At 45.6% G+C, this 24590-nt stretch overlaps 1 protein-coding gene across 4 annotated transcripts in view; it reads right to left on the bottom strand.

The window, feature by feature from the left end:
- Nucleotides 1-18515: 18515 nt before the first annotated feature.
- Nucleotides 18516-24590, bottom strand: part of Fcrl5 (Fc receptor like 5) — a 32702-nt gene continuing 26627 nt past the window's right edge. For 3 of the 4 annotated variants that reach the window (XM_071618294.1, XM_071618297.1, XM_071618296.1), the window contains 6 exons: nt 24239-24355; nt 23518-23545; nt 22497-22579; nt 22230-22298; nt 20560-20591; nt 18516-20482 (listed from right to left, as the gene is read on the bottom strand). In XM_071618294.1, coding sequence (XP_071474395.1) covers nt 20393-20482; nt 20560-20591; nt 22230-22298; nt 22497-22579; nt 23518-23545; nt 24239-24355 — 419 coding nt within the window. In that variant the 3' untranslated portion in view covers nt 18516-20392. The remainder of the gene's footprint in view (nt 20483-20559; nt 20592-22229; nt 22299-22496; nt 22580-23517; nt 23546-24238; nt 24356-24590) is intronic. The other variant, XM_071618295.1, reaches the window with a different exon arrangement.

Genomic DNA, 24590 nt, shown 5'->3' with positions numbered 1-24590 from the left:
TTTCCCCCCCAGTACTGTGGCGTAGGAGGATTGCAGGTTCAAGGCCAGCCTGGGCAACTTAGTAAAAAATTTTTTCTTTCTTTCCTTCCTTCTTTTGCTCACCTGCCCACCTCTCTCTATCTCCCCCCACTCCCCGCCGCCGCTCTTTTTCTTTTTTAAACAAAACAAGGGATAGGACACAGGTGTTACTCCAGAAAGTATATTGAAAAAACCTTTTACAGCCAAACTGGGAGTTCAAGAGGCTTCTTATATTTAGGTCCTCAATAATCAAAAAGTTGACATTTTCTTCTATAAAATAGTTATTATCTCCACAATGACAGAGTAGGTGCCCCCCACAAGGGACCTTGGAGAATTTGTGATGTGCATTTTTACCCAGCTGTACCGAGGGTTGCAGCATCACGTCCACCTGACAGTATTATCATTTTTGAAGTTTTGGGTTTTAATTCTCGGTTTGTCTTTTTTTCCAAAATAGCTTCTGATGAGAGCAGGCAGAGGGGGTTGGGGTGGGGAGGGGGCCTGGGGCAACTGAAACCTCTGAGAAGGGTCATCATCTGCTGGGGGTCAGTACCAGGCCCAGTTTTGAGATGATTGATTGTGTGTCTCTCAAGCTTTCTTTCATTCCTTTAGCAACTTCTTGACATGGAGAGTCCTCTCTGACGTGTACCATCTGTCATTTTAGAGGATGCTGGATGACGAGGCCTGCTTCCAGGGCCCTCTTGGCCCCACCTTGCTCACTGCCTCCCTGCTGCCCTAAGTCCTGTATCACTTGAGTCCAGCACGGGTTGTACCTCTGTCCCTGTCTTGGTGGCCTCTGCCACTCATACCCCACTACACAGGGCTACTAACTCGCAAGAGCCTTGGATGGGGGCTCATCCTGAGGACTCTTTTCTGCTAGGCAGGGCTAGTGACCTCATGAATCTGCTCCCAGTCCCCCTGCAGATCCTTTTATTGGCATTTGGGATTGAACACACGGAGGCTTTACCCCTGAGCTACTTTACTAGACTTTTTTAAAAAAAATTTTTAATTGTAAGACAGGGTCGTGTCTGGCCTTGCACTTGCCTCACCTCCTGGGTCACTGGGATCACAGGTCTGAGCCACTGGGCCACGCTTGCTGCGGATCCTGAGGTCCCTCCACCGTCCCACAGGGAGGAGTCCCACCCTCCCTCACTCCTTCTCTTCCCTCCCGCAGGGCCCAGCCTGCAGTTTTCTTTCTCTTTACAGCTCTCACTGTCCATGTTAACTGAGTTTTCTTTCCCCTTGATCCTGATTTCAGACTCAGTTTCCTTATGCCTACCTATTCCCGGCCCCTTTTCAGGATTTTACATGGTCTTTGCTTTGCAGATACAGACTAGGGATACCAAAATAGGTAGGTTACCCACTTGTGAGAATTCAAGGTGTAACCTGAGGTTCGATAGCTGCTAAGTTCATTTTTTGCATGTGCGAAAAGGTGTCATGGGCTGCTAGGCCAGGGTTAGCTGCCCATGTGAAGAAGCCTGTGGGGGCAGGGTGAGAGGTCTTGGCCAGGTCATAGGGGTGCCCGTCCACTCACAGTGGGCGCTGGGAAAGGGCAGGGTTTGCTTTCAATGTGGAAGACAGCAATTGTCAAAACAAGATCGCTGTCTTCAGTTTGGGTCTGAATAAAAATCAATAAATCGTTCACAAGCTTTTTATTGGAAAAGTGAAATCATTCCTTTGACACAACAATGATATTTTCAGCATGAAAGATAAGTCCTTGAATGCTATCCATGTTTTAAAAAGTTTGCTGTGAAATCACTTGCATCAGTATACATGATTTTTAAAATTACCATTAACTTTGCTCTATTCTCTTATGACTTAAGTAACTTGTCTAAACAATGTTTCAGTCCTTCATACAAATGGAGCATAAATGGTTGGATGTGTATTATTTGGAAAAAAAAATATCATGTTTCATTGGGTTAGGGGAGTTCTAACATGTTTTGTTACAACTTTAAGAAGAGTAAGTGTAGAAAAAGCAAGAATAGAAAATGATGTAAATAATGACAAAAAGCTTTTGCTTTGAAACTTTTTCTGTAAATCTCATTACAAGAACTTTACTGGTTGGAAGTCAGCTTCAGTTTTTCAAGAGAAAAGGAATTTTTTCCTGCTCTCATATTTTTTTTTCTAAAGAAGGGTGCTGCTGATTTTTCTTCCAAAGGGAACCTGAGAGATAAGATTCTCTCCTTGCTGTGCCACAGCTGGATATCTGCAGGGAGGTGTCCCAGCTGGAGGACAAGGGACCTGACCTCACTAGACTCTGGGTGTCCCCTGCCACTGCCTTCAAACGAGGGGAGCTGGGTGCCTTCTGTCTCTTCCTTGCACCCTGTAGCTGGAGGTGAGGAGGCCCGCGGAGGGGACATTCTGTTGACCATTGCTGGTTGAGGCTAGTAGCAGTGCCTTCAGCCAGAGGCAGAAATGGACACCAGCATGCTGATTAGTTCCTTCCCCATTTCCCAACGTCTGGGTGTGACAACAGGAAGCACCAGTTTGGACCAAGGAAAGTCCTGGGGAAGTGGTTCCTGGGCTGATGGGCAGCAGCATCCATGAAAGGACAGTGGTTTAGTGGGGATCCCTGGGAGGGAGCCCAGCAAACTTTCCTGTCACTTTACCCCCTCAGGTTTCCTTCTGTGAGGCTGGTTATGCAGAATTCTCTCATCCTGCTCTGGCACGGTCACCATCAAAGCCTGTTCCCTCAGGCCCACTTCTGGGAACCACCTGATCCTCGCCAGGTGACCACTGTCACCAGAGAGGGGGTGTGAATCAAATCTCAGGCAGAAGTTCTGGAACTTTGGACTTCTTCCTTCCTCTCGCTCATTGATCCTGAGTCAGATGGGCTCTTGGCTTTTGTGGCAGGTGAGGGGTCAGGCTTCCTGAGCTGCTGTTGGGACACTCAGACGCCCTGTGCATGGTGGAGTTAGTACCCACCCATGGGCGTGACCAGCGGAAACACTGGCCCAATGGAAAAAGAGACACAGTAGGTTTTTAGAGCTGTTATTGTCACCAGAGGGAGTCCAAGGAGGTCCTAAGAGAGGGGGCCTTCATCTTGGAACCGTACAGGCTCTTGACATTTGCTGCAGAAAGATTTGCGCATGCACCAGTAAGCAAGGCACAGGTAAAAATTTATTTAAATTTTTTTTTAACAGTAAAGAAATTCTCACTCAAAGGGAGTGTGAGTGCACCTCACCTCTCAGAGAAGAGAGAACAAGAGACATGTCCAGGTATTCGTCAGCTCTTTATTGCTGTGACCAAAATACCTGACCAGAACAACCGAGCATAGGAAAAGGTTATTTGGGACTTATGGTTCTGTCCGTGGTCAGTGACTCCATTGCTCTGGCCTGAGGTGAGGCAGAACATCATGGCCGAGGCCATAGGGGAGGAACTCTGCTCAACTATGCAGCCAGGAAGAGGAGAGAGAGACAAGATATAATCCCCAAAGCCACACCCCAGTGACCTGCTTCCTCCAGCCATGCCCCACCTGCCTACAGTAATCCATTTTAATTATTAGTCCATCAAAGTGAGGTTGCCACTCTCAGAATCCAGTCATTTCACCACTGAACATTTCTGCACTGGAGATCATACTTTCCAAACATGAACTTTTCCAGAGATATTTCTAGATCTGAGCCATATACCAGATATATATATATATATATATATATTATAAACATCACACACCACACACACACACACACACACACACACACACACATGCTATCTTGTATATATATGTTACAGACATGATTTTTAAGAATGGGGTGTGGGATTCTAACAGGTGAGCCGTTGTTGATAGATTTTGCTGATTTGGAAAATGTTTAAACATTTTTACAAACTCTCTCAGAGATCAAGTCTCATGGTGACCAAGTCCCATGGTGGCCACCCCATGCTTGGAGCTCAGAATATTCCTCTTTGGTCAAGCTTAGTCTAGCCATTCATTGATCACTCATGGACACATAGTGAAGGATCCTTAGGTGGGTGACATTCTAATTAATAATATTTCTCATCTCTTACAAGCATACATTGAATTTTCTGTTTAGCTTTTACAAATGGAGTAAGCTTTGTCATGTTTTGAGAGGTCTCCATTTACTAAGGATCTCTCCCCATGGACCCACTTTAGTTTACCGACTCACTATCACAAAGTACCCAACAGCCAGGTGCGGTGATGCACACTGTAATCCCAGCACCTCAGGAGGCAGAGGCAGGAGGGTGGCAAGTTCAAAGCCAACCACAGCAACTTAGCAAGGCCCTAAGTGACTCAGCGAGACCCTAAGTAACAAAACAGGGCTGGGGATGTGGCTCAATGGTTAAGTGCTGCTGAGTTCAATCTCTGGTTTAAAAAAAATAAAAATAAAAATAAAGAGGGAGGAGAGTGAAGAAGGATGGGGAGAGGACATTTTGGGCAGGGGGACTTTAAGTGAGAAAGAAAAGCTGGAGATGCTAGGAAAGGAAATACGAGAGGAAGATAGGCCAGAAGCCAGGTTGGCAAATGCAGTATTCATAATCATTATCAGTGGGTTATCTGCCCAAAAGGTGCCGGTTATCTCATTACATGAGCTTTAAGGTTCTTGTTTCACCTCAAAATATTTTGGGTAAGAGGTGGTATTTTCATTTGAGCCTCCTTAGAGTTATAACCATTTCCTTTGCATTATTTCTCAAAACATGACTTCATTTAATCAGTTGACCTTAGCATGAGCCACAGACAATAAACTAGAAGATTAAAAAAATATCCAACACCAGAGATGTTACTTGGTATGGATGCAGGCTGTTTCTACCTTTTGGGATTAGAACTCTTACCTGCCATGCATGGGTATGTGTGGGTGTGGTGTGCACGTGTGTGGGTGAGAGGTGTGTAGAAGTTGAGGATGGACAGAAAGATCTCTGGGGCTCTGAGGCTGTAGCCAGGGCAAGAGATGAAAGCAAAGAATCAGGAGATCTAATTGCCCCGTTAGGACCCTGTCCCCCCTTGGCATGGCTGAACTCCCAGTACCCAAGCAATGTCCCTCTTCATGGGAGAAGGTAGGAGTTGCCCAGGACAGCGTGATGGTTTTTATAGCAATCTCTCTTGCCCTGGCTGACTAGAAAAATATGACCCATCTTTGGCTGAGCCTTTGTGACCTGTGTGGTCCTTCAGTTGTTGAAGAAAAGTCCACTGACATCATCACCTCTGTTTTGGGAAGATCTGGTGTACAAGAACAGGCCACCAGAGGAGGATGGTGCTGACAGACCAAAGGAAATGGGGAAAATCCAGGATTGCAAAAAAGGGCAATTAGGGGCTTACTGACAGAGCATGTCTTGGGCATGTGGAGAAACAGGTATCAGTGCCCAGTACAAAAGGCTCAACTGACTATCTTATAATTTTTTAAAAAAACTGGTGTATAATAATTATACAGAATAGCAGGTTTCATTGTGGCATATTTATTTGCACATGTATATAACAGTTTGATCAGTTTTGGTCCCCAGTATCCTTCATTTCCCTCCCTTCCTCCTCCCCCTACTACCTTTCCTCTACCCTATTAATTTACCATCTGTTTTCAGAAGATCCTTTTTTACCCTCTTTTTTTTCCTCTCCCTACCTTCCACGTACGAGAGAAAGCCCAGGACCCCTGACTTTCTGAATCTTGTTTTACTTAACACGATGCTCTCCAGTCCCATTCATTTTCCTGCAAATGACATAATTTTGTTCTTTCCTGTGGCAGAGTAAAACTCTGTTGTGTTTATATACCACATTTTAAATACATTTATCTGTGGATGGATACCTTGGCTGGTTCTCTAACTTCGCTATGGTGATTGTGCTGCTATGAACATGGATATGCATGTTACTCTGCAGCATGATGACTTTAATTCTTTTGTATAAATATAAAGGAGTAGCATAGATGGCCCCATATATGGCGATTCTATTCCTAGTCTTTTGAGGAACACCCACACTGATCTCCACAGTGGATGTGCTAATTCACATTTCTACAACAGCATATAAGAGTTCCTTTTCTTCCGCAGCTTCTCGACCGTTATTAGTGTTTGCATTCTCAACAGCTGCTATTCTAACTGGGGTGAGATGAAATCTCAGTGTAGTTTTGATTTGCATTTCTCTGATTGCTAAGGATGTGGACCATTTTTTCATGTATTTATTGGCCATTTGTATGTCTCCTTATGAGAAGTGTCTTCTTACTTCATTTGAAAGGGTTATTCTTCTTATTATTTTTCGTTATTAAGTTGTTTCAAATTCTGTGTATATTCTGGCTATTAGTCACCTGTTGGAAGAGTAGCTGGCAAAGATTTCCTTCCATTCTGTAGATTCTCTCTTCGCATTCTAGTTTCCTTTGCTGTGCCGAAGAAGTTGTCCCACTTATTAGTTTTTGGTATTATTTTCTGAGCTTTGGGGAAGCTTTGAGTCCTACTGAGGAAATGGTTGCCTGCTTGACTGTTGTGACTTTATGTGTCTTAGAGGGTTTAAACGTGTGCCAGTGTCCCCTGGTGGGCACGATGGTGGACTCAGATCAACCTGGATCCCTTCAGTCCCCAGTGCCCTTTGTCATTTTAACAAAGCATGTACTGTAACTATAACTCCTACCATAGTGATACATGTATGTACTGGTGACATAGAGTGACAGCAGTAGCAGTGACTGTGGTTAAATGAGTTCCTTTCTTGTGTTGGCATTGGTCTAAGCATTTTATTCACTCACCATCTAGAAAATACTTTATGAGAACTGACTGTGTTACTCCAAGAGGGGACGGTGCAGAGAAGGAGACAGACTCAGCCCCACCTGGCGTGGGTCAACAGCAGATAAACAAGAAACAAATCTTCATGGGGTGAGGCATGCAGTGTCAGTTCCATGAGGAAACTAAAGGCACAATAAAGGGACAGTGAGTGGAGTGCTGGCCAGTGTGTGACTGTGGGGCTGTGAGGGAACATGGCCCCCTCCCTCCCTTCTCTCTCTCTCTCTCTCTCAGCCACCTCTTTCGGAAATGGCTTCTGAGCAGAAAATTGAGTATAGCCCAGAAATCAGTTTGCAAAGCTCCAGGGAAGGAATGTTGCAGCCGAGGTCACAGCAAGGGCATAGGCCCCCTGCCAGTAATAAACTTGGCTGAGAGGCAGCTCTCTCCCTATTTACAAATTTGCATTCTTTTTAGTACGGGGTCAGCGAACTCTGACAAATACACACATTCATATAACCAGCTGCCTATTCAAGATAGGACATCCCATCACCCCCAAGCATTCTTCTGTGTTCCTTGGTTGTGAATCTCTTTTCCCACCATAGTCTCTGGTGGCCTCTGATATATGGCTGTTCCTGCAGTTTTGTCTTGTAAAAAAAATCATAAAAATGGAACCACGCAAAGGGAAGGTACTAGAGAATGAGATTGATAAATTATGTTATGTACATGTAAAAATGAAACTTACTATCATGTATAATCATAATGGACCAATAAAATCCCAGAATCATGCAGTTTGTAGTATTTTGAGAATGAACTCTTTCACGTAGCATAATGCACTTGAAATTCATTCATGTTGTGTGTTTCCGAATAGGACTGTTGAATAGGATTCCATTTATAGAATTTGTCCATTTTGTTCATTCATTTCCCAGTGAAGGGATATTTGGGTTGTTCCCAGTTTGGGGTGACTAAAAACAAAAAACTGCTAAAACCATACAGATATAGGTTTTTATATAAATCCAGGTTTTCGTTTCACTTGGGTAAATAACTTGGGTGGTGTTGCTGGCTGGTATAGTAAGTGTGTGCTTAACTTTATAGGAAACTGCCAACCTAGGAAAGCTACTCTTATCATTTCACCTTCCAGGTGAGGGTACTGAGCTCTCTTGAGCTAAGCAGCTTGCCCGAGGTCACAAAGCTGCTAAATGTAGATCATTTTAAATTTTCTTTTTCCTGTAGTAATGGGAATTTGAACCTAGGGCTGCCTTACCACTGAGTAAGGCTGCTTCAGCCTCCGGGGTTGCTGGGATGACAGACGGGCGCCACCACCAGGGCGAGCAGGCACAGATCTAAAGAACTTGGGCTTCCTGAGTCTCGCTTCATGCAATGGCTTTTCTAGGACCCTCGGTTTCCGGTTGTTCCCTGCCCTTACCGACTCCATCAGGCAGTTTCTCTCCTGGTGATGCCATCTGGTGTTGCCCAGGCAGTTTTGCCACGGGTGCCAGCTGAATGTGCTTCTGCCTCCTGTACTTTCCGCTGTTTACCCCGAGCTGACCCAGGTGTGTGCAGAAAGCCAGCTCCTGCTGCCAGCAAGCCACCCAGGAGCCCCTCTTCCCGGGTTGTCAAGGCTCCAATGAGACAGCTCTGCTCTCACGCTTGGCCTCAGGACGATGAGACAGTGACACCTCGTGGCCATTACTTAGAACTTCAGCTTTAACTTGAAGGTTTTTTGTTTTTAGTTTTTGTATTCAAAATTGAACCCCAGGGCGCTTAACCACTAAGCCACATCCGCAGCCCTTTATTTTGAGACAGGATCTCACTGAATTGTTTAGATCTTGCTAAATGGCTGAGGCTGGCTTTGAACCTGCGATCCTCCTGCCTCAGGCACCGCTCTGGGCTTGGGTTTTTCGAAATGCTGTAGTTGTGTGGATTCACCTACATACTAAATCCTGTAGGCACATGTGTGTATAAAGGATACACGCTCGTGTCTAAAAATTCAAACAGCTGATAAATACATACACTAGGAGTAAAGTTTCTCCTCCATATCTCTCCCTAAAATTCCACTTTTTATCATCCAGCCGTTAGCACAGTTATAACATGATAATGTAGGTAAACTTTCAATTTATTCACTTTTGATGGTATTATTAACTACATGTGGGAAAGATAAATGACTTAGAACTTTTCTACCTTCCTGGTTTTAATCTGTAATATTACTAGGTTTTCCTAGTGGTTAGACTTATGTTTAAAAGTAATGTACTTCTGGGGGTTAAAATGGAGCAAATTCTGTTCTATGTTTTTATAAATAGCTCAAAATGCCTGCTATAATTACATGTAACTATAATGCACTATTACTAATAAAAATTTAAAAGTAATGTACTTAAATCTCCTTCTTGATTATCATTGTTAGACAAGATCTATTGATTCTCCACTACACAAAACGAGGAAATTATTATACGTAGACTTCTTTCCACTTTCTGCCTCTGGGTTTCTGTCAGTCATATTATCACTTTCATATTGAGCATGTTTATGGTAATTAAGTGTTTTGTGCTTGGGGTTGATTTGAAAAACTGAAAACCCTTAAATGGTATTTAAGACATTATGATTAAGTAAACACGATTCACTGAAGAACCAAGTACTGTGATTAGGCCCACAGAAAAGGAAATAAGATGCTGTGTAATTAAACCTTGGGCACTCGAAGGAGAATGTTCTATGAATGAAGGTCTCTTTTCTCCACTCCATCAATTATTCACAATTACCCCACACTTTAGTTTGCATCCAATCTGAACCACCTCTTTCTTACACTGTCTTGTTTCCCCCAGGGTCTGTAATTAATATTTTTCTTCTTATTAAAGTCTCTATTAAAATTCATATATCTTCATCTGCTCACTTAGAATTGATCAGCAATGGCTTAGGATCTTTACTTTGAGTGCCTGTTTGTATAGTTCCTGTAGTGGCAGTGGTTCACCTGAACACAACCTTTAGAGTCCCCTGACTTTCTGGGGACAACTTGCTGTCTAGGGCTGCTGTGTGGCTATCACCTTGGAAGGTTTTTCACTCACATTTTTAGGGATCTTGTGTATTTTCCTCTTAAGAATGTTATTTTATTTTGCTAAAGTTTAGATTTGCTAGAATGCATGCTCTGTCTGTATAACAGTGTGGCTAAGAGCCGGCCTCCTGGAGCTGGGGCTGTAGCTCAGTGGTAGAGCGCTTGCCTAGCACAGGTGAGGCACTAGGCTTGATCCTCAGCACCACATTATACATAAATAAATAAATAAAGCTATAAAAAATATTTTTAAAAAAGAAGGCTGACCTCTTGAGTTTGAAACCTAGCTTCACCCTTGATCTTTGACAAAAGTGTGAACTTAGCACTATGCCATCTGAAACATGGGCATAATGTCACTCCCTCAGGGATAATTTCAGGGATCTATTGAGATAATGCATACAGTATTGTAGGACAGAGACCAGTAAATGATCAAATAATATTGTGGTGGCTTTTGAGAGGAGTAAATTGGAGTGCTCCTTTGACCATGTTGAATTGGCAACCAACACGTTTCTGAAGTAGTCACAAAGGCTACCTCGGCCACTGTACCCACCAGGCCTCCCTTGATGATCTCATGCTGTCTTTATGCCAGTGACTGACAGACGCATCCCCAGGCCTTTCTCCTGGACCCAGACTTAGGTGATGGACTGTCTGCTTGACAGCTCCACCTGCATGTCCCCTGTGCCTCTCCAGTGGAACTTGTTGAAAATGAACTCTGATCCTCTCTCCCAGATTTGTTCCACTCAGGCTGTTTAGCATGTTAGGACAGAATTTCCATCCTTCTAGGGGCCCAGGTTAAATATTTTGGAGTCATGTTGATTCTTTTCTTTCTCATGTACTTGTCATCTCATCCACCAGGAAATTCCAGTTAAAATATGACCTATATCCCGCCATTGCTGACCACCATCACCATTTTCATCTCATCTCAACCATCATCATCTCTTGCTTGGATCTCATGGTGGTTTCCTGGCTGGTCTGTCTGCTTCCACTCTGTTGCTCTCTGCTGTCTGTCCTCAAATGCATCGGGTATGATCCTGTCTTATGGCTTGTGCCCTCTTCCCTGGGCATCCTCCCTCCGAGGCCACTGGCGTCTGCAATTATAAATAAGGTAGTCAGGGAAGTGCTCACGGGGAAGTCGGCCAAGGCAAAGGTGTGAAGGGCTCAGCTGTATACATTGAGCACACAACCAGAGAACAGGCCAGCAGTGACCGTGAGGACAGAGGAGGTTCTCCCACACTCCATTGCTCCCCTGGTCCAGTTGTTTGAAGAGGAATTTGATGAATAAGTCCAGGGAGCAGGATCTTCTTAATGCAGATAGACTTCAGGGTGCAAAGAGGGTAACAGGAAGTGTAAAGACTTCCCCCTCCAGCATGCACTAAAGCTGTGCCAGGGGTGTTCTTCAACTCTCACTTCCTGGGATTCCAGGCTTTTGGGGTGCTCCGGGGCTGAGGATTCCAGCACAGACTGAGTGATGTCTCAAGGTCTCCTCTGATCGTGAGCCATGAGAATTAAATAGCTGGCCTCTGCCTGACCATTCCGCCTCTCAAAGCCTGAGTCTCAGTCCTGGGATCCCTGACCCTGCAGGTGGGATGCAGCTGGGCTTCTCTCAGCACCTCCCCCCACCCAGTCCTTTATCCTGTTTTTGGTCAGGCGAGGTGACAGTTCCTTCACAGAGAGAGGGCACCCTGGGCACATGGAAAGAGGGAGAGGCACCTGCTCTCAGCCTTGTTCTCTCATTTCTCCCAACTCTCCCCCTCACTCGTCAATAGCCACAAAACCGACCATGCACAGAACTTTCTATGGGGTTCGCACTGTGGTCCAGAGACGTGGATGTGGTATTCAGGCTGTGGAGAAGGTGTGAATGAGAGCAGCAGGGAGACTCGGGAGGGGGGCTGGGGGTGGAGGAGACAGCCCTGAGAAGCCCAGGAGCCTGAGGTCTCTCGCTTGATCTCTTTTCATCCCTGCCCTTAACCTCTTGAACTGCCTGGTGCCGGGTAACCGAGAGCTGCAGGACACGCCAGGGACCCCACCCAAGGAACTGGCATTTATCTGAATGCTCTCAGGAGCAAACAACACGTTCTTTTGTCAACAAAACACCCAGAAGAGTGCTCTAGGGAAGTCACCCATCTTGTCTTTATTTCCCTGGACGGTGGTCAAATAACACCCAAATCACAAAAGGTAATCTCTGAAATGCCGTGTATTCCCACACTTCCCGCCTCATTATCCCATTCCCTTCATGTTAAAAAGGATACCAGATTATTTCCTCTCATTTTCTTCCGAAGCATATTTTTTTGGGGGGGGGCAATTAAGCAGCTGCTTCACTATAATGATGGGGGAGGGACAAATAAAGTCAAACGGAAGCCGAAGTGAACTTTGTGATAAGCACCAGCACCTCCCCACCTGCTTCTGTGAACATCTGCAGGTGTTTACACAAACCTCCTCTCCTTGCATATGGAGTTCAGTCAGCAGCTGTTCTTATTTTCCTTGTATTACAGGTGAGGTAATCAGAGATCAGAGAGGGTAAAGATCGAGTGGTACCAAAGCCAGACTCCAAGTTCCTGACTCCAAGTCTCAAGTTTTTCTACTTCTTCACAAATGCTTCTGCCCCAGTGGGACCCAGAAAACCCATCCAGGAACATTTGGTGAAGTAACTAAGAGCAGGTGCTGGACACTGGTGCTGGACAGTCATAGGTCCAACTTACTCAAATGTGGCCTTGGGTTAAACTAATTTCCTCAAGCCTTGGTTTCCTCATCTGTAAAATAAGGACTGTAATGAATTATTGCATTGGCTTGTTGTGGAAAACATTATCTATGATTTATGCAGAAAACTTAGCATGATGTCTGATGTTTATTAATTTTTAAAAAATACTTAGTACTATTTTTAAGAGTTAGGTCTCTATTGTATATGCTGCAGTGATCCGAAGGTATCAGAGGAGGCCAGACTGTAAGGTTGGCTAGCTAGAGTAAAGTTAAATTAGAAACATTGTGTCACAAAGCAGGCCTAATTTTGTTAGTGGTTTTTAACCACGAAAGTGAGGGAAACGGAGCTCCTTACCTTTTGAATGAGCCCCCTCCCCAATAACTGCCCTCTTCCTATCAGAGTCCTGACCTAAATGAGAAACAAGCAAGAAAGACGGCAGAGTCAACAGAACACCGTCGTGATCAGGATGGTGCATTTCATGTGTCAGCTTGATTGGGCCATGGGGCATCTACCACGGAGTCAAACATTCTGGGTGTTTCTGTGAAGACAAATCCAGATGAAATTAACATAGGGATCAATAGAGTAAATCAAGTGATTGCCCTCTGTGATGTGAGTGGGCCCCATGCAATCTGTTGAAGGTCTCAGTAGAACAAAGGACTGACCTCCTTCAAGTAAGGGGACTCCTTCTGCCCGAGTGCAGTGCAGGTCTTCCTGCCTTCAGACGCAAACTGAAAAACGGCTCCTCTTGGTTCTTCAGCTTGCTGGCATTCGAAGGGGGATCACACAACGGGCTGCCTGGGTCTCTAGTTTTCTGACTGTGGATCTTGGGGCCTGTCAATCAAAAGACCTAATCAAAAGGCCTAATTACTTCTGATAAATAGACTTTCTCTGTGGTTGTGTTTCTCTAGAGAACCCTGATGAAGGTGGTGGTTAACAAAGCTGAACTCTAAGAGCCAAATGGGCCCGCGAAGTGCCTACTCTCCAGGAATAAACTTGAGATAGCCCGCTTCAGGGAAGGTGCCACCTGGGTGAAAGTTCCATCTGAGAGAAGGTTCTCTAGGGAGCTGGGGAACAGTAAGACGATTTTAAAGGAAAACTTCTACATTCCCCACCTTTTGGTTCTTTTGACCACTGGTACATACTACCCAGTGAGCCTGTGGCCTACCAGGGCTGTGGTGGGCAGGAAGACTCTGTACTGCTTCTCTGTCATGGAGAGCCTCCTGAGACCACTGCCAGGCAGGGGACAGTTTGTCCCTTGAGAACTCTGAAATGGGTTAAAACAGAGAACCAACTCATGACAGGCCACCCAGGTCACCCCATACTCATGGCCAGAGTTTTCCCTTTGCTGTGTTATCCATTCCCAAATATTTCACCAATATTTCCTAACAGTCTGTCAGAGATTCTGCAACGAGATCCAACCATTGAGTACTCCAATCATAACTCGACAATACCAAGGTACTCTGAAATAAACCTCATTCCATCATGCAATTCCCCAGGGAAGAATTGCATTTCCAAGATTAAATTCCCAAGGACATTAAAGTAAAATATTTCAAATAAAATAAACACACAAAAAAACTCCAGTTATTGTCCTCAGTGTCTTGTTTGGTTCTGTCTTGGCCTGGAAGCCCCTAACTGCCCAGGCCAGGGGTGGGGTGTTCTTTCCACACTCTCAGTGGACAGGGAGGGTGAAGTTCTACCAGCACCTCTGAGACCCCTAATTCAAAGCCTAGTGTCTGATGTTCTCCATTCTTAGACATCTAATATTTTATTTTAGAAAATTTGAAATCTCTCCAAAATTGAAAGAATAGCTACCAGTATGCCCTCTCAGTATTTACCAATTAGTGACATTTTTATAGGGTAACATTTGCTTTTTCTTACTTTCTCTCACCCCCCTATGCACACGCATGTTCATGCACAACACACACACACACACACACAGACACACACACTTTAAAAATTTTTATGTATACCACATTTTTTATCCATTCATCTATTTAGGGATACCTAGGTAATTATGGCATTTTCCAGAAAATGGTTGGAGTTGGAGAATATCATATAAAGCGAAACAAGCCAATCCCACAAAACCAAAGTCTGAATGTTTTCTCTAATATGTGGATGCTAATTCACAATAAGGTGGAGGCACTAGGGAAGAATAGCATTACGTTAAATTAGGTAGAGGGAAGTGATGGGAGGGGAGGGAGGGGATGTGGAGATAGGAAAGACAGTAGAATGAAACAGACATTATTATTGTATGGATATATGTGACTGCATGACCAATATGATTCTGTAACATGTACACTCAGAAAAATGAGAAATTATATCCCGTCTATGTATGATATATCAAAGTGCATAAATGTATTCATGTGTAACTAATTAAAACAAATTTTAAAAATTAAAAAAAAAACATTTTTATGGGACCACTTGAAAGTATTTAAAATATTATCAAAAGTTTTTTTAAAGTAATATGGGATTATTGACTCAATAGTACCAATATTACATAGTCCATATTTAATTTTCCTTAATTGTCGCAAAAAATTTCTTCAGTGGCTTTTTCCCCCTTGGATGCAGATCCAGTGAAGCTTTGTATTTTGTTGCCAGGTCTCTTTAGGCTCCCCGAGTCTCAGTGCCTTTTTGTTTCCATCTTTCATGACATTGACAGTTTTGAGATATCTTCGAGGGGCAGGTCTTGGATTAGTTTCCTCTCAAACAATGATCCCAAGAAAATTACATCATCAGAGTCTCATACATGGCATTGCCAGAGACTTGAATCAGGAAGGGTGAATGGAAAAGATCTTTTTTAATGTTAGTCTGATTAGAAGGACATTGATCTGGAGTCTGTGCCCCATAACTTTAACCCGAGTGGTAGAAATCTTCCAACAAGTTTGTTTTGCACCTGTACACTTATCATTTTGGAGACAGGGAGTAGAAGTCCACAGAGGAGGTACCTTTCTTTCCTAATGAGGGATTTTTAAATTTCCTCTCTGGAGCCTGGTGCAAAAGTCTTCTCAGCACTGTATTGGGTGTGAGCTACTTGGTGACAAGGCCTTCAGAAGAGATGGTGAGCAGATAAGTTTTTAGTCTTGAACTGCCCTTGCTCTGTCCTCTCTGGGTTTTCATTTAGACCTAAGAACCCTGCCCTTTTGGAAAAAATTTCTCCTGCTCCACCTTTATGGCAAACTACATTTCTGCAATCAAGACAATCGTCTCTGCTTGGTGCTCTACAAGGCGCAGGCCTGTGATATGATGTGGCTTCCTTTGGAAAGGCTCAGCTTAGCTTGGGTTGGCAGACCTGGCCTTGCTGATCCAGGCCAGGCCCTTGCACCAGAAAGCTTGAACACCATGTGGCACACATGGAACTCATCTGTATTACATTGAAAGCAGGAAATACTGCTCTGAATTCCACCAGGTCAAAGACTTTAATGACAAAATTTTTTTAAATAGTTGAACCTTTGCAACAGCCTTGACTGTTTAGGGAAGCAACATCTGTTTAAGAAGTGGGCGTCTTTTCAAGACTCTTGGCTCTGCCAAGGCGTTTTCCATCTGCTCCCACTTTCTGTGGCTGCATATCTGGTTGTGACTGCTGGGCTCCATGTGACTGCCACCTGGCTGTAACTCTGTGGCTCGAAGCTGCTGTTTTAGCTCCTGATCCCTAGAAAATAGCATGAAGCAGAAGTTCATGTGTTAACCACATGATGGATGAGCCTAATCCCAGGGAGCAGGAATGAGAGAATGGGAGAGGCTAGGAAGTAAGGAAAACACACCTAAAGGTGTGTCTTCCCAACTTGGTCACAGCTATGCCACAAGTTGATTGCCTGGTCTCAAGATGTTTCCATATCAAGCTTTTCCATCTTTGAGCAGTGCATTTGGTGGTGGTAAAGGAGAGAAATCCATCCACTGGCTCTACTATCCCATTGTCAAGATCAACCTCCAGCAGGTGGCCCAGAGTGGAGGTGGGGGCACATGGTATACATGAGGGAAGTGCCATTGGGTCATGCTCCCACATGCCAAGAGAAACTGGGATTCCTTGCCTGGCAGATGCAGCAGCCTGAATACACAGTAGCAGAACTAGTGCGACCTGTGGCTACAGTGACTCCAGCCTGAGCAGTCCAGCACCCCGGCCCAGCATTGCTTAATGGTCAGTGTGTGCATTCTCAGCACCAAAGCCCTAGGACAAAGTCTTAGTGACCTGCCAAAAAACAGTGCAGCCAGAGCCTTAGAGGCCTTCAGTAGCCAAAATCAAATTCAGCTCCAGATGACAGTTCCAAATAAATTATTGCAAATAATCATGGTAAAAACCCCACGTGGTCTACGCCAGGTAAATACCACTGATGCATAAAGCATCCGCCATGGCTGTAGCAGAAACGTCTATCCTTCCTGTGCATTTGCTCTTCTGAAGTCTCCCCTGTTTCTTAAGATTTGAAGCCTTGCAGGCACCTATCTGTAGAGGTGGGTCCTTTCAACATTTTTTTTTTGGATGGGGAGGGTGTCCAGGGATCTGACCCAGGGCCTCACTTATGCTAGGCAAGCACTCTACCACTGAGATATATCTGCAGCCAAAAGTGGTCCTTTGGAACTTAGGACAGAGGAGAACACAAACTCCTGTGCGATGCCCTTGGCCATGACACAGGGGGAGACAGACTGGCCGGTCCATACATGCCCACACTCTCTTTCCAGACTCTTCAGGGAGCTAAGTAGCTGTTCCTTATCGGGGGAGTAAGGCAGAGAGGGACCAGGGGTATGGTATAATGGGATCCCTCCCCACAGCAGGGTGGGGACATCAGGAGTGGTGAGAAATGCTTCTCCCTCATACACCTAAACTCCAGGGCACTCGTGTCAAGATCTCCTAAAAGCTCAGTGGGCAGGGCTCAGGGGCACGCTAGGAGGGGCCTGTGGATTCCTGAGCTGAGTGGTGAAGGACCCTCTTCATTTCTCTAAGCAGTTATCCACGAGTCTTGTCTTCCCTGGCTGGGTCAGGAGGGCAGGTGCCCAGCACCCTCACTGGGTCACCATCTCCTTAATGAACCCTACACATCACTGATAAGGATGCCTGAGGATCTGGAAGTGCCGAGGGTGGGTGTGCCATTTGTTTGTCCCGTGGGATGTATCTAGAAGCTCCTCTTCAGAACATGGTGGGTAACTGTCAACTGCAGACCTCAGCCTTGGGGCTACGGGAGTTACTCTGAGAAAACAGGCAAAGTCCCATTCTATACATTTATCCACTAAGAGCTGAGCATCTGACTGACCAAGTCCTGTACTGTGGGTTGCCGTGATGTGAGAATCAGGGAGGGTTTCTCTCTCTCTGTGTCTCTCTGTCTCTGTCTCTGTGCCCATCCGTCTGTCTGTCTCTCTCTCCTGTAAGGATGATAAGAAACATAGATGCAAAAGTTATAGAGACCCAGAGGGAAAAAGTGAAGCTTCCCTGAGAGGGGAATTAGGTCTTGGAGGACAAGTGACTTCCACAGATAAGACAAAGAGGGAACAGTTACTGGAATAGATTTGGAAAGGTATGGCCACTTGAAATCAGGTGTGTGTGTGTGTGTGGCAGGAGCGTGGGGTGCCTGTTCCTGTGGTGGTGGGGAAGGACTGGAGATGAAGCTGGAAGTTTGGGTTGGAATTAAACTGCAAAGAGCCTTGTGCCCACAGGAAAGAGTGAGCTGTCTGGAAAACAAGGGAATCCCAGCAGAGGGATCAACAGGCTGGATCCTATTGGGAATGAATGGGGGTGGAAGAGTCTGGAGTAGGGACACCAGTCTTAGGTGACTGCAATAGTCCTCGTGGTTGTTGACAAGAGCCTGTACCAAGGCAGGGGCAGAGGGAACACGATTTATGAGACATGTAAGATAAACAGCAGAATGGATTGGACTAGGTGACCAATTCAGTGTAGAGAGCTAGAGACAGCTGTGTGTCTCCTGGCTGGGGTGACTGGGACAGAGGTGTGGCTTCAGCTAAAAAAAGGGAGATGAAAGGGGAAAAGGAAGGGAGGGGGAGGGAAGGAGTAAGGAGAGAGAGAAAAAAATTCTGTGGTTCATCTGATTAGTTTTTTTTTCTTGAGTTTCAGATGCCTGCAGGCAATGCTGGTTTTGTTAAAAACAGTTAAAAAGTCCACTCCAGACTGACAGGTTGGTCTGACAGAAATTATTTTATTGGTATCCCCAAGCATTCTGAGATCTGAGGACATGAATTGCATTCCCCTGGAATAAGAGTCAGTCAGTAAAGATATGGATAAATTTGTGGAGATGATGTGCATTCATTGGGAGACTTCCCAACATTCAATTTGACAATGATTTACTGAAAGCCATCTGTATGCCAGGCACCATGCTGGGCTCTGTGTGTACATCAGCTGGAGTCAGGCTTTGCTTTTATGGCCTCTCGCAGTTGTTGGAGAACCAGAAATGCCCCCCAGCCCCATGTTTCTGCAACAGAAGAGAGATGTGGAGGAAAGAATGTGGTCTTGGGGGTTGGGAGCCCTGGGTTTACTTTAGTTTGGGCTTTGCTACTACCTGGCTATGTGATCATCATCATCTGGTTTCCTCCCAATTCTCTAGTTCTCAATTTCTTGCTGCAAAATTAGGGTTGTCCTAACCAACTTTCAGTTCTCTCCCCACATTGACAATGGTAATTGCAAATCTGTCAAAGGGCCACAGGTGCCCAAAGGAGAGATGGTGGGGTGGACACTGGTGGGACTTAGGGAAAGGGCAGAATTACAGTAGATGGAGGTGATAGGAAAGGCCTTTCAGGAGAAGGAATTGCAGAAGGGCTGAGCTAGGAAATGGAGAAGAGCACCTCCCAACTAGGGGCAGGGTCTGGAGGGCATGTTGATGCATAGGGTGTTCATTCACTCTTCATGGGAAAGTGTGGGGAAACAAAGATGGCGGCAGCCACCTTCCCCCACCCAGGGTGGCTGATAAAACCCAATATGCTGCAGGGAATTTCTGTATGCCACAGCAGCTGGTGGTGCTCTGGCTGAAGGACAGCTTCAGGAACAGTGTGATCTGTGTGCAAGCCCCCCGAGGAGTTACATGGAGGGCAGCCAGGCCTCCTGTACCTCAGCTCTCAGTACGGTTTCTGGACCTGTGGCATCAGCGTCACCTGGAAGTTTGTTACAGAGAATCCCAGGCTCCACCCAGCCTCACGGAGCCAGGATCTGCAATTTCGTAAGATACTCAGGTATTCCGGAGGCACATTAAAGTCTGAGAAATCCTCTTTCTTGATAAGCCAAATTCCTCACCCCTCCTGCTTCTCTTTTATTTCTTGCTCAGAGGAAACAGAAGTACCTCCTGAATTTTTCTCAGGAGCATGCTAAGTTGGATCAGATGCCAGTTTGATTACCCATAGTTTCTTCTTCATTCATTCAGTCAAATGGTAATTTGCATATATTCCAATATGCATTCTAGCCGTGTCCTTGGGCATCCTGGAAGGCTGGGGAAGACCTGGGAACCGGAGTGCAAATTCCACTCACTTGGATGAACAGATGTTGGCACAGGCGCAGGAGAGAAGTTAGTCTCAAGTCAGGTGACCTTGGAGATTCAGACAGGTGGAAAAGCATAAAGTGCAGTCCCACTACAAGGATATCCATATGGTGTCCATCATCCTTGGGGCGTGTGCTTCCCATCTGGCAGGCTACTGCAGTCGTCCCAGGAGGCTGATAGCAATTGAGAAGTGTACCCACGCGGGCAGGACCTCCCTGCTGGAATTGAGGACTGTCAGGACCCACCCGAGCTGACACTCACTAAGGAAGCCTGGAGATGTAATGGGCCCCGAGTTGGGAACAACCTATCACTAGATTAAAACAGGAGCCACTAGGGCAACGCTGCAACCTAGGAAATAAGTGGGAGTCCAGCAGGGTTCTGGGCTCGGTGCAGACAGAGAGCATTTGACACAAAAGCTGCTGGATGTGGCCTGGGGTGGCTTCAATCTTCCCATTTCAATGCTCCTTCTTCCCCACGGAGAACACTGGGATTCAGAGGCTGAGACAGCAGTTGGGGAGATGCGTGGACTCATCTGTGAGGAGCTGGGGAGGCCAGCTGGTGGGGCCCGGAGGCTGGGGTGCATGCCTTCTTCACCTTGGCGTAGATGACAGAGGAGTCCTAGGAGGAAGGAACACTTAGGAGGGGGCCAGAGCTGTTGGGCCCCCGGGTGAGGCAACACAGGTCAGGAGACTCACCGTCTGATGGCTGAGGCTGTGTGCAGAGGCCGCTGTGGAAAGAAGGGGAGTGCTCAGCTGTGGAGGCCCACTCAGAGCTGTCCCTGTGCCCAGTGCTATAAGGCCAGTCCTTTCCGCCCTAGGACCTCTCCTGTCCAGCAACTGCCCATTCTGTCCTCAGCCTTGGAGCGCTGACCAGCCCCCTCCTCAGCACCACCTCACACTTTGTTCCCCACTCTGAGCTTCCAGAAGCTCTCAAAAGAAGGGCTTCACCTTTGACCTTGGTAGTCCCTTGATCTTAGAGTCATGTCACATATTATGGAGCATTGTCTGAAGCAGAGAAGAGAGATTCCGAGTCCTGTCTACCCAGGGATGGAGCCCTGGGTCTGCCTTGCCACCCCGGTGGTCTGGGGCTAGTCACTCAACCTCTCCTGCCTCAGTTGTCAAGTCTATATGATGGGAATCAGCATGTCATCTGCCTCTGGGCTTATTGTAGAGATGTATGCATCTATATGACACAGGCACATACTGTGCACCTGGTTTTAGATGGATAATTTCTATCATCTATCATGTGTTGAGCAGTTTCTGTGTGCCAGGTACACTTCTGAGTGCTATAAAGAAAATAAACTCGGGGCTGGGGTTGTGGCTCAGTGGTAGAGTGCTCTCCTAGCACGCGTCAGTCACTGGGGTCGATCCTCAGCACCACATAAAAAGGAATTAAAGATACTGTATCCACCTACAACTAAAAATAAATAAATAAATATTGAAAAAAAAAAAAGAAAACAAACTCTCTATCATATGCAAGTATACTACAGTTATGTCTTTCTATATCTATATATGCTACAGGTACAGTTCTAAGGGATATCTAAGATTTTTATACATATGATAAATATATATTTATAGATATTTATTTGTATCCTAGTTCTAAGGAAATATACAGCTGAGATCTTAGATATAAATATATATCTTAGATCATATATATGTATATCTCTCTAAGATCTCTTTCTATATATACACAATTTTTATTTACACCCCTAGATAGCCCTGTTCTAAGGGATTTATCTGTCTACTGACCAATCTATCAATCATCAATCTATATCTTAAATATATGTTAGATCATTTGTATATACACACACACATATATATATATCTTAGATGTATCTTAGATCTGCCATGATGGGATTGGCGTCCTTAGAAAATGAGACACAAGAAAGATGATCTCTCTATCATGAGAGGATATAGCAAGAAAGCTCTTGTTTGCAAACCAGGAAGAGGAAGAGGGGAACCTGACCATGTTGGGAACTGTGAGCAATAAATGCTTATTTTGTAAGCCAACCAGTCTATAGTATTCTGTATAGAAGCCCAAAATACGACAGCAGAGAATAATAGTCCTGCTCCATTTTATAAACAAACAGCTTTACAGAGGGGTTCAATGACTACCCAAGGTGATGGTTCTGTACTGAGTTAGATTGTACTGAGGCCATCAGTTGAGGACAGAGAAAGCAGTACCATATGATGGGCTTGGGTTAACCCCAAACAGTGTAGGCACAAGTTAAGAAGCCCCAGTGAACTAGGCTGGGGGGCAGCTGGCTCTGTGTCTGGCTGGCCCAGACCTTCTGAGGAGGAGGAGATGGAGCAGTAGGCTGTCAAGGTTGAAGGTTGGCCAGAACAAGTGCTTCCTCTGCTCTTACCTGAATTTCTGCTTTCCTTCTGGAGGCACGACACTTCAGAGTAAACCACGTCTTCTCCTCTAGAATTTACTTAGAGAGAAGTTGACGTGTCAGAGGAGAGGAAGGAGCTTGCCTCTTATCTGAGCCCTGTCCTCCTCCCCAGCCTGTTTATTGTCCAAAAGGACGAAACCTTCTGGGTCTGTGGGTTGTGGCTCCTCACCTCCGGTACCAGCTCTTTCCCACACCGACCCTGTGGCCCAGCCCAAACGGCGTGTCCCTGGTCCTCACCATTCATGTACACTGGCTGCAGCTCTATCCATCCTGGCACATTGTGGTAGGTGGGGTCCTGGGGGTTGGAGTCTGAAGAATGCCTGTGAGACACAGAAACACTGGTGTTTCCCAGGGGCCTGACACAGTGGCTATGGTGATCCCTCTCAGTGAGTTTTTACCACATAATGAGCAGTCAAGCCTGGAATCATATTCATGACTACGAATCATGAGGAATTCATAATATATGTTTTCCCAGACTTTATGGCCACCAGGTATGTAACAAGCACTGTACTTAGAGCAATATTAAGTTAGTTCTATTTTATCTCCATTCTACAGATAAAAAAAATAATGGAGGTTTTGCAAGGTGAAGTGATTGACCATGACCATGTGACCAGAAAGGGGAAAAACCAAAATTCAAACTAGGCTCCAGAACCTCTACTTTCACAGAGATCAGAATCAGAAAAGGTCTTAGGAACTCTGGATGGTTCGGATACTGCTACCACTGCTACCAAGGGCTTGCCCGGGGATAGTGTTGAGCCACAGTGTGGCTACTGAAGTCAGCCTTAAGGATCCAAGACAGTGGCCCTTCTTCAGCTGGCAGAGTGACTTCACTGGGTGACCAAGTTATGTGGCTCTATCTTTTTGGCTGTCATCACAACAGGTCTTGATTATGTTGGTCAAGTCCAGAGCTTTCCAGGTTAATTAAGCTAAGTCATCTCAAGACATGGATGGACTCAGGGGTCATAGTGGTCACTCAAACAAGCCAAGAGCTAGGTGTGATTGTATAAGGATGTGAGCTGAGAAATAAAAAGTAATGGATACTTGATGTGAAAAGAAGACCTATACAGTTAAAGTGGTGGATGGGAAGGTCCTGGGAATTGCCTTGAGGTATCCCAACAGAAGTGGCGACGTGAAGCGGGTACCACCCATCTCAGCATCATACAGCAGAAACTGGGCTCTTGGTGATAATTAGGTTCAATTCCATTGTACACCCCATGGGAATTTCATTAACTACATGGAAACACAGCCCAGGTCTTACCTGGAGGGGTCAGAGGCAGTCCGTCCCCCTGTGAAAGAAAGCACAGAGGTATTTGATTTAGGAAAAGAAGACCTTCTTAGGGGGCCAGCCGCAGGAGACTTACATAGAAATCACCAGGCATTGCTGTCAATAAAGTCTGAATCCTTCCCAAGGGAGGTGATATATGGGACCCAAGCTACTAAACAACTGACCCTGGCCTCCAAAGGAGTATGGTTTTAATGTGAAATAGGAGTCTACATAAACTGTAGGCCTTTAACTTGGAGTTTTTAAAGAGTGATCTTTAAAAATGACAGGCAGTTTAATAACTGCAAGGCAGGAAAATAGACTTTATCATCTACAAACATACTGTGCATTTAAAAAAAAATCAACAAGTTACCAACTCCTATTTGGCTTCTGTTTTTCACTTCTGTTTCTCAGAGTTGATGTCCTCCTCTTCCCATCCCTTAGGGGTCTTTGTAGATACCCAGGGAGGCATGTTGCAATTTGGGGGGTTGGATAAGCTGCATGTCACCCAGGCTTGCTCCACTAACACGGCTCTTTCAGCAGTTTCAGTTTTGGTAAAGAGGGCGTTGGGGGACCCAATGGGAAAGGTGAAGAGGGATTGTGGGGTGGAAGGAGAGGAGCTTTTGAAAGCCTGGGGTATGGTCACACAGTCGGCATGAGGTTGAAGGAAGACAGAGGAGGGATGGGCTCAAGCAGAGGTGAGCCAGGAGCTTCTTACCTGCTTTCCTCGAAAGCCAATGGTAGAAGAGCAGTGCGCCAGCAGCAAGGACCACCATCCCCAGCAACCCCCCAGTGACTCCTGGGGCCACAGGACCACTTCGGCTCTCCGTTAGCCCTGACAGGGAGACCCCATGCGTGAGCCCAAGACAGAGGCTTGTGGCCTTCAGCTGCTCTGACCCCTGAAGCTGGTGCCTGGCCTGGGAGACAGGACGAGCCTAGAGGCCCAGAATCCCTGAGGCCAAGCGGGTGTTGGTGTGGCACAGGACATGGCTCCTGGCTTTGTGAGGCAGTGCGTTGCCATGATTGAGACAAGGCTGAGGGTTAGGATGGACAGTGGCCAGTGAGAGAAG

This window comes from Marmota flaviventris, chromosome 10 (assembly GCF_047511675.1).
Source record: "Marmota flaviventris isolate mMarFla1 chromosome 10, mMarFla1.hap1, whole genome shotgun sequence".
In the NCBI taxonomy this organism is placed as follows: domain Eukaryota; kingdom Metazoa; phylum Chordata; class Mammalia; order Rodentia; family Sciuridae; genus Marmota; species Marmota flaviventris.
This window is presented reverse-complemented; position numbering and strand designations above follow the sequence as displayed.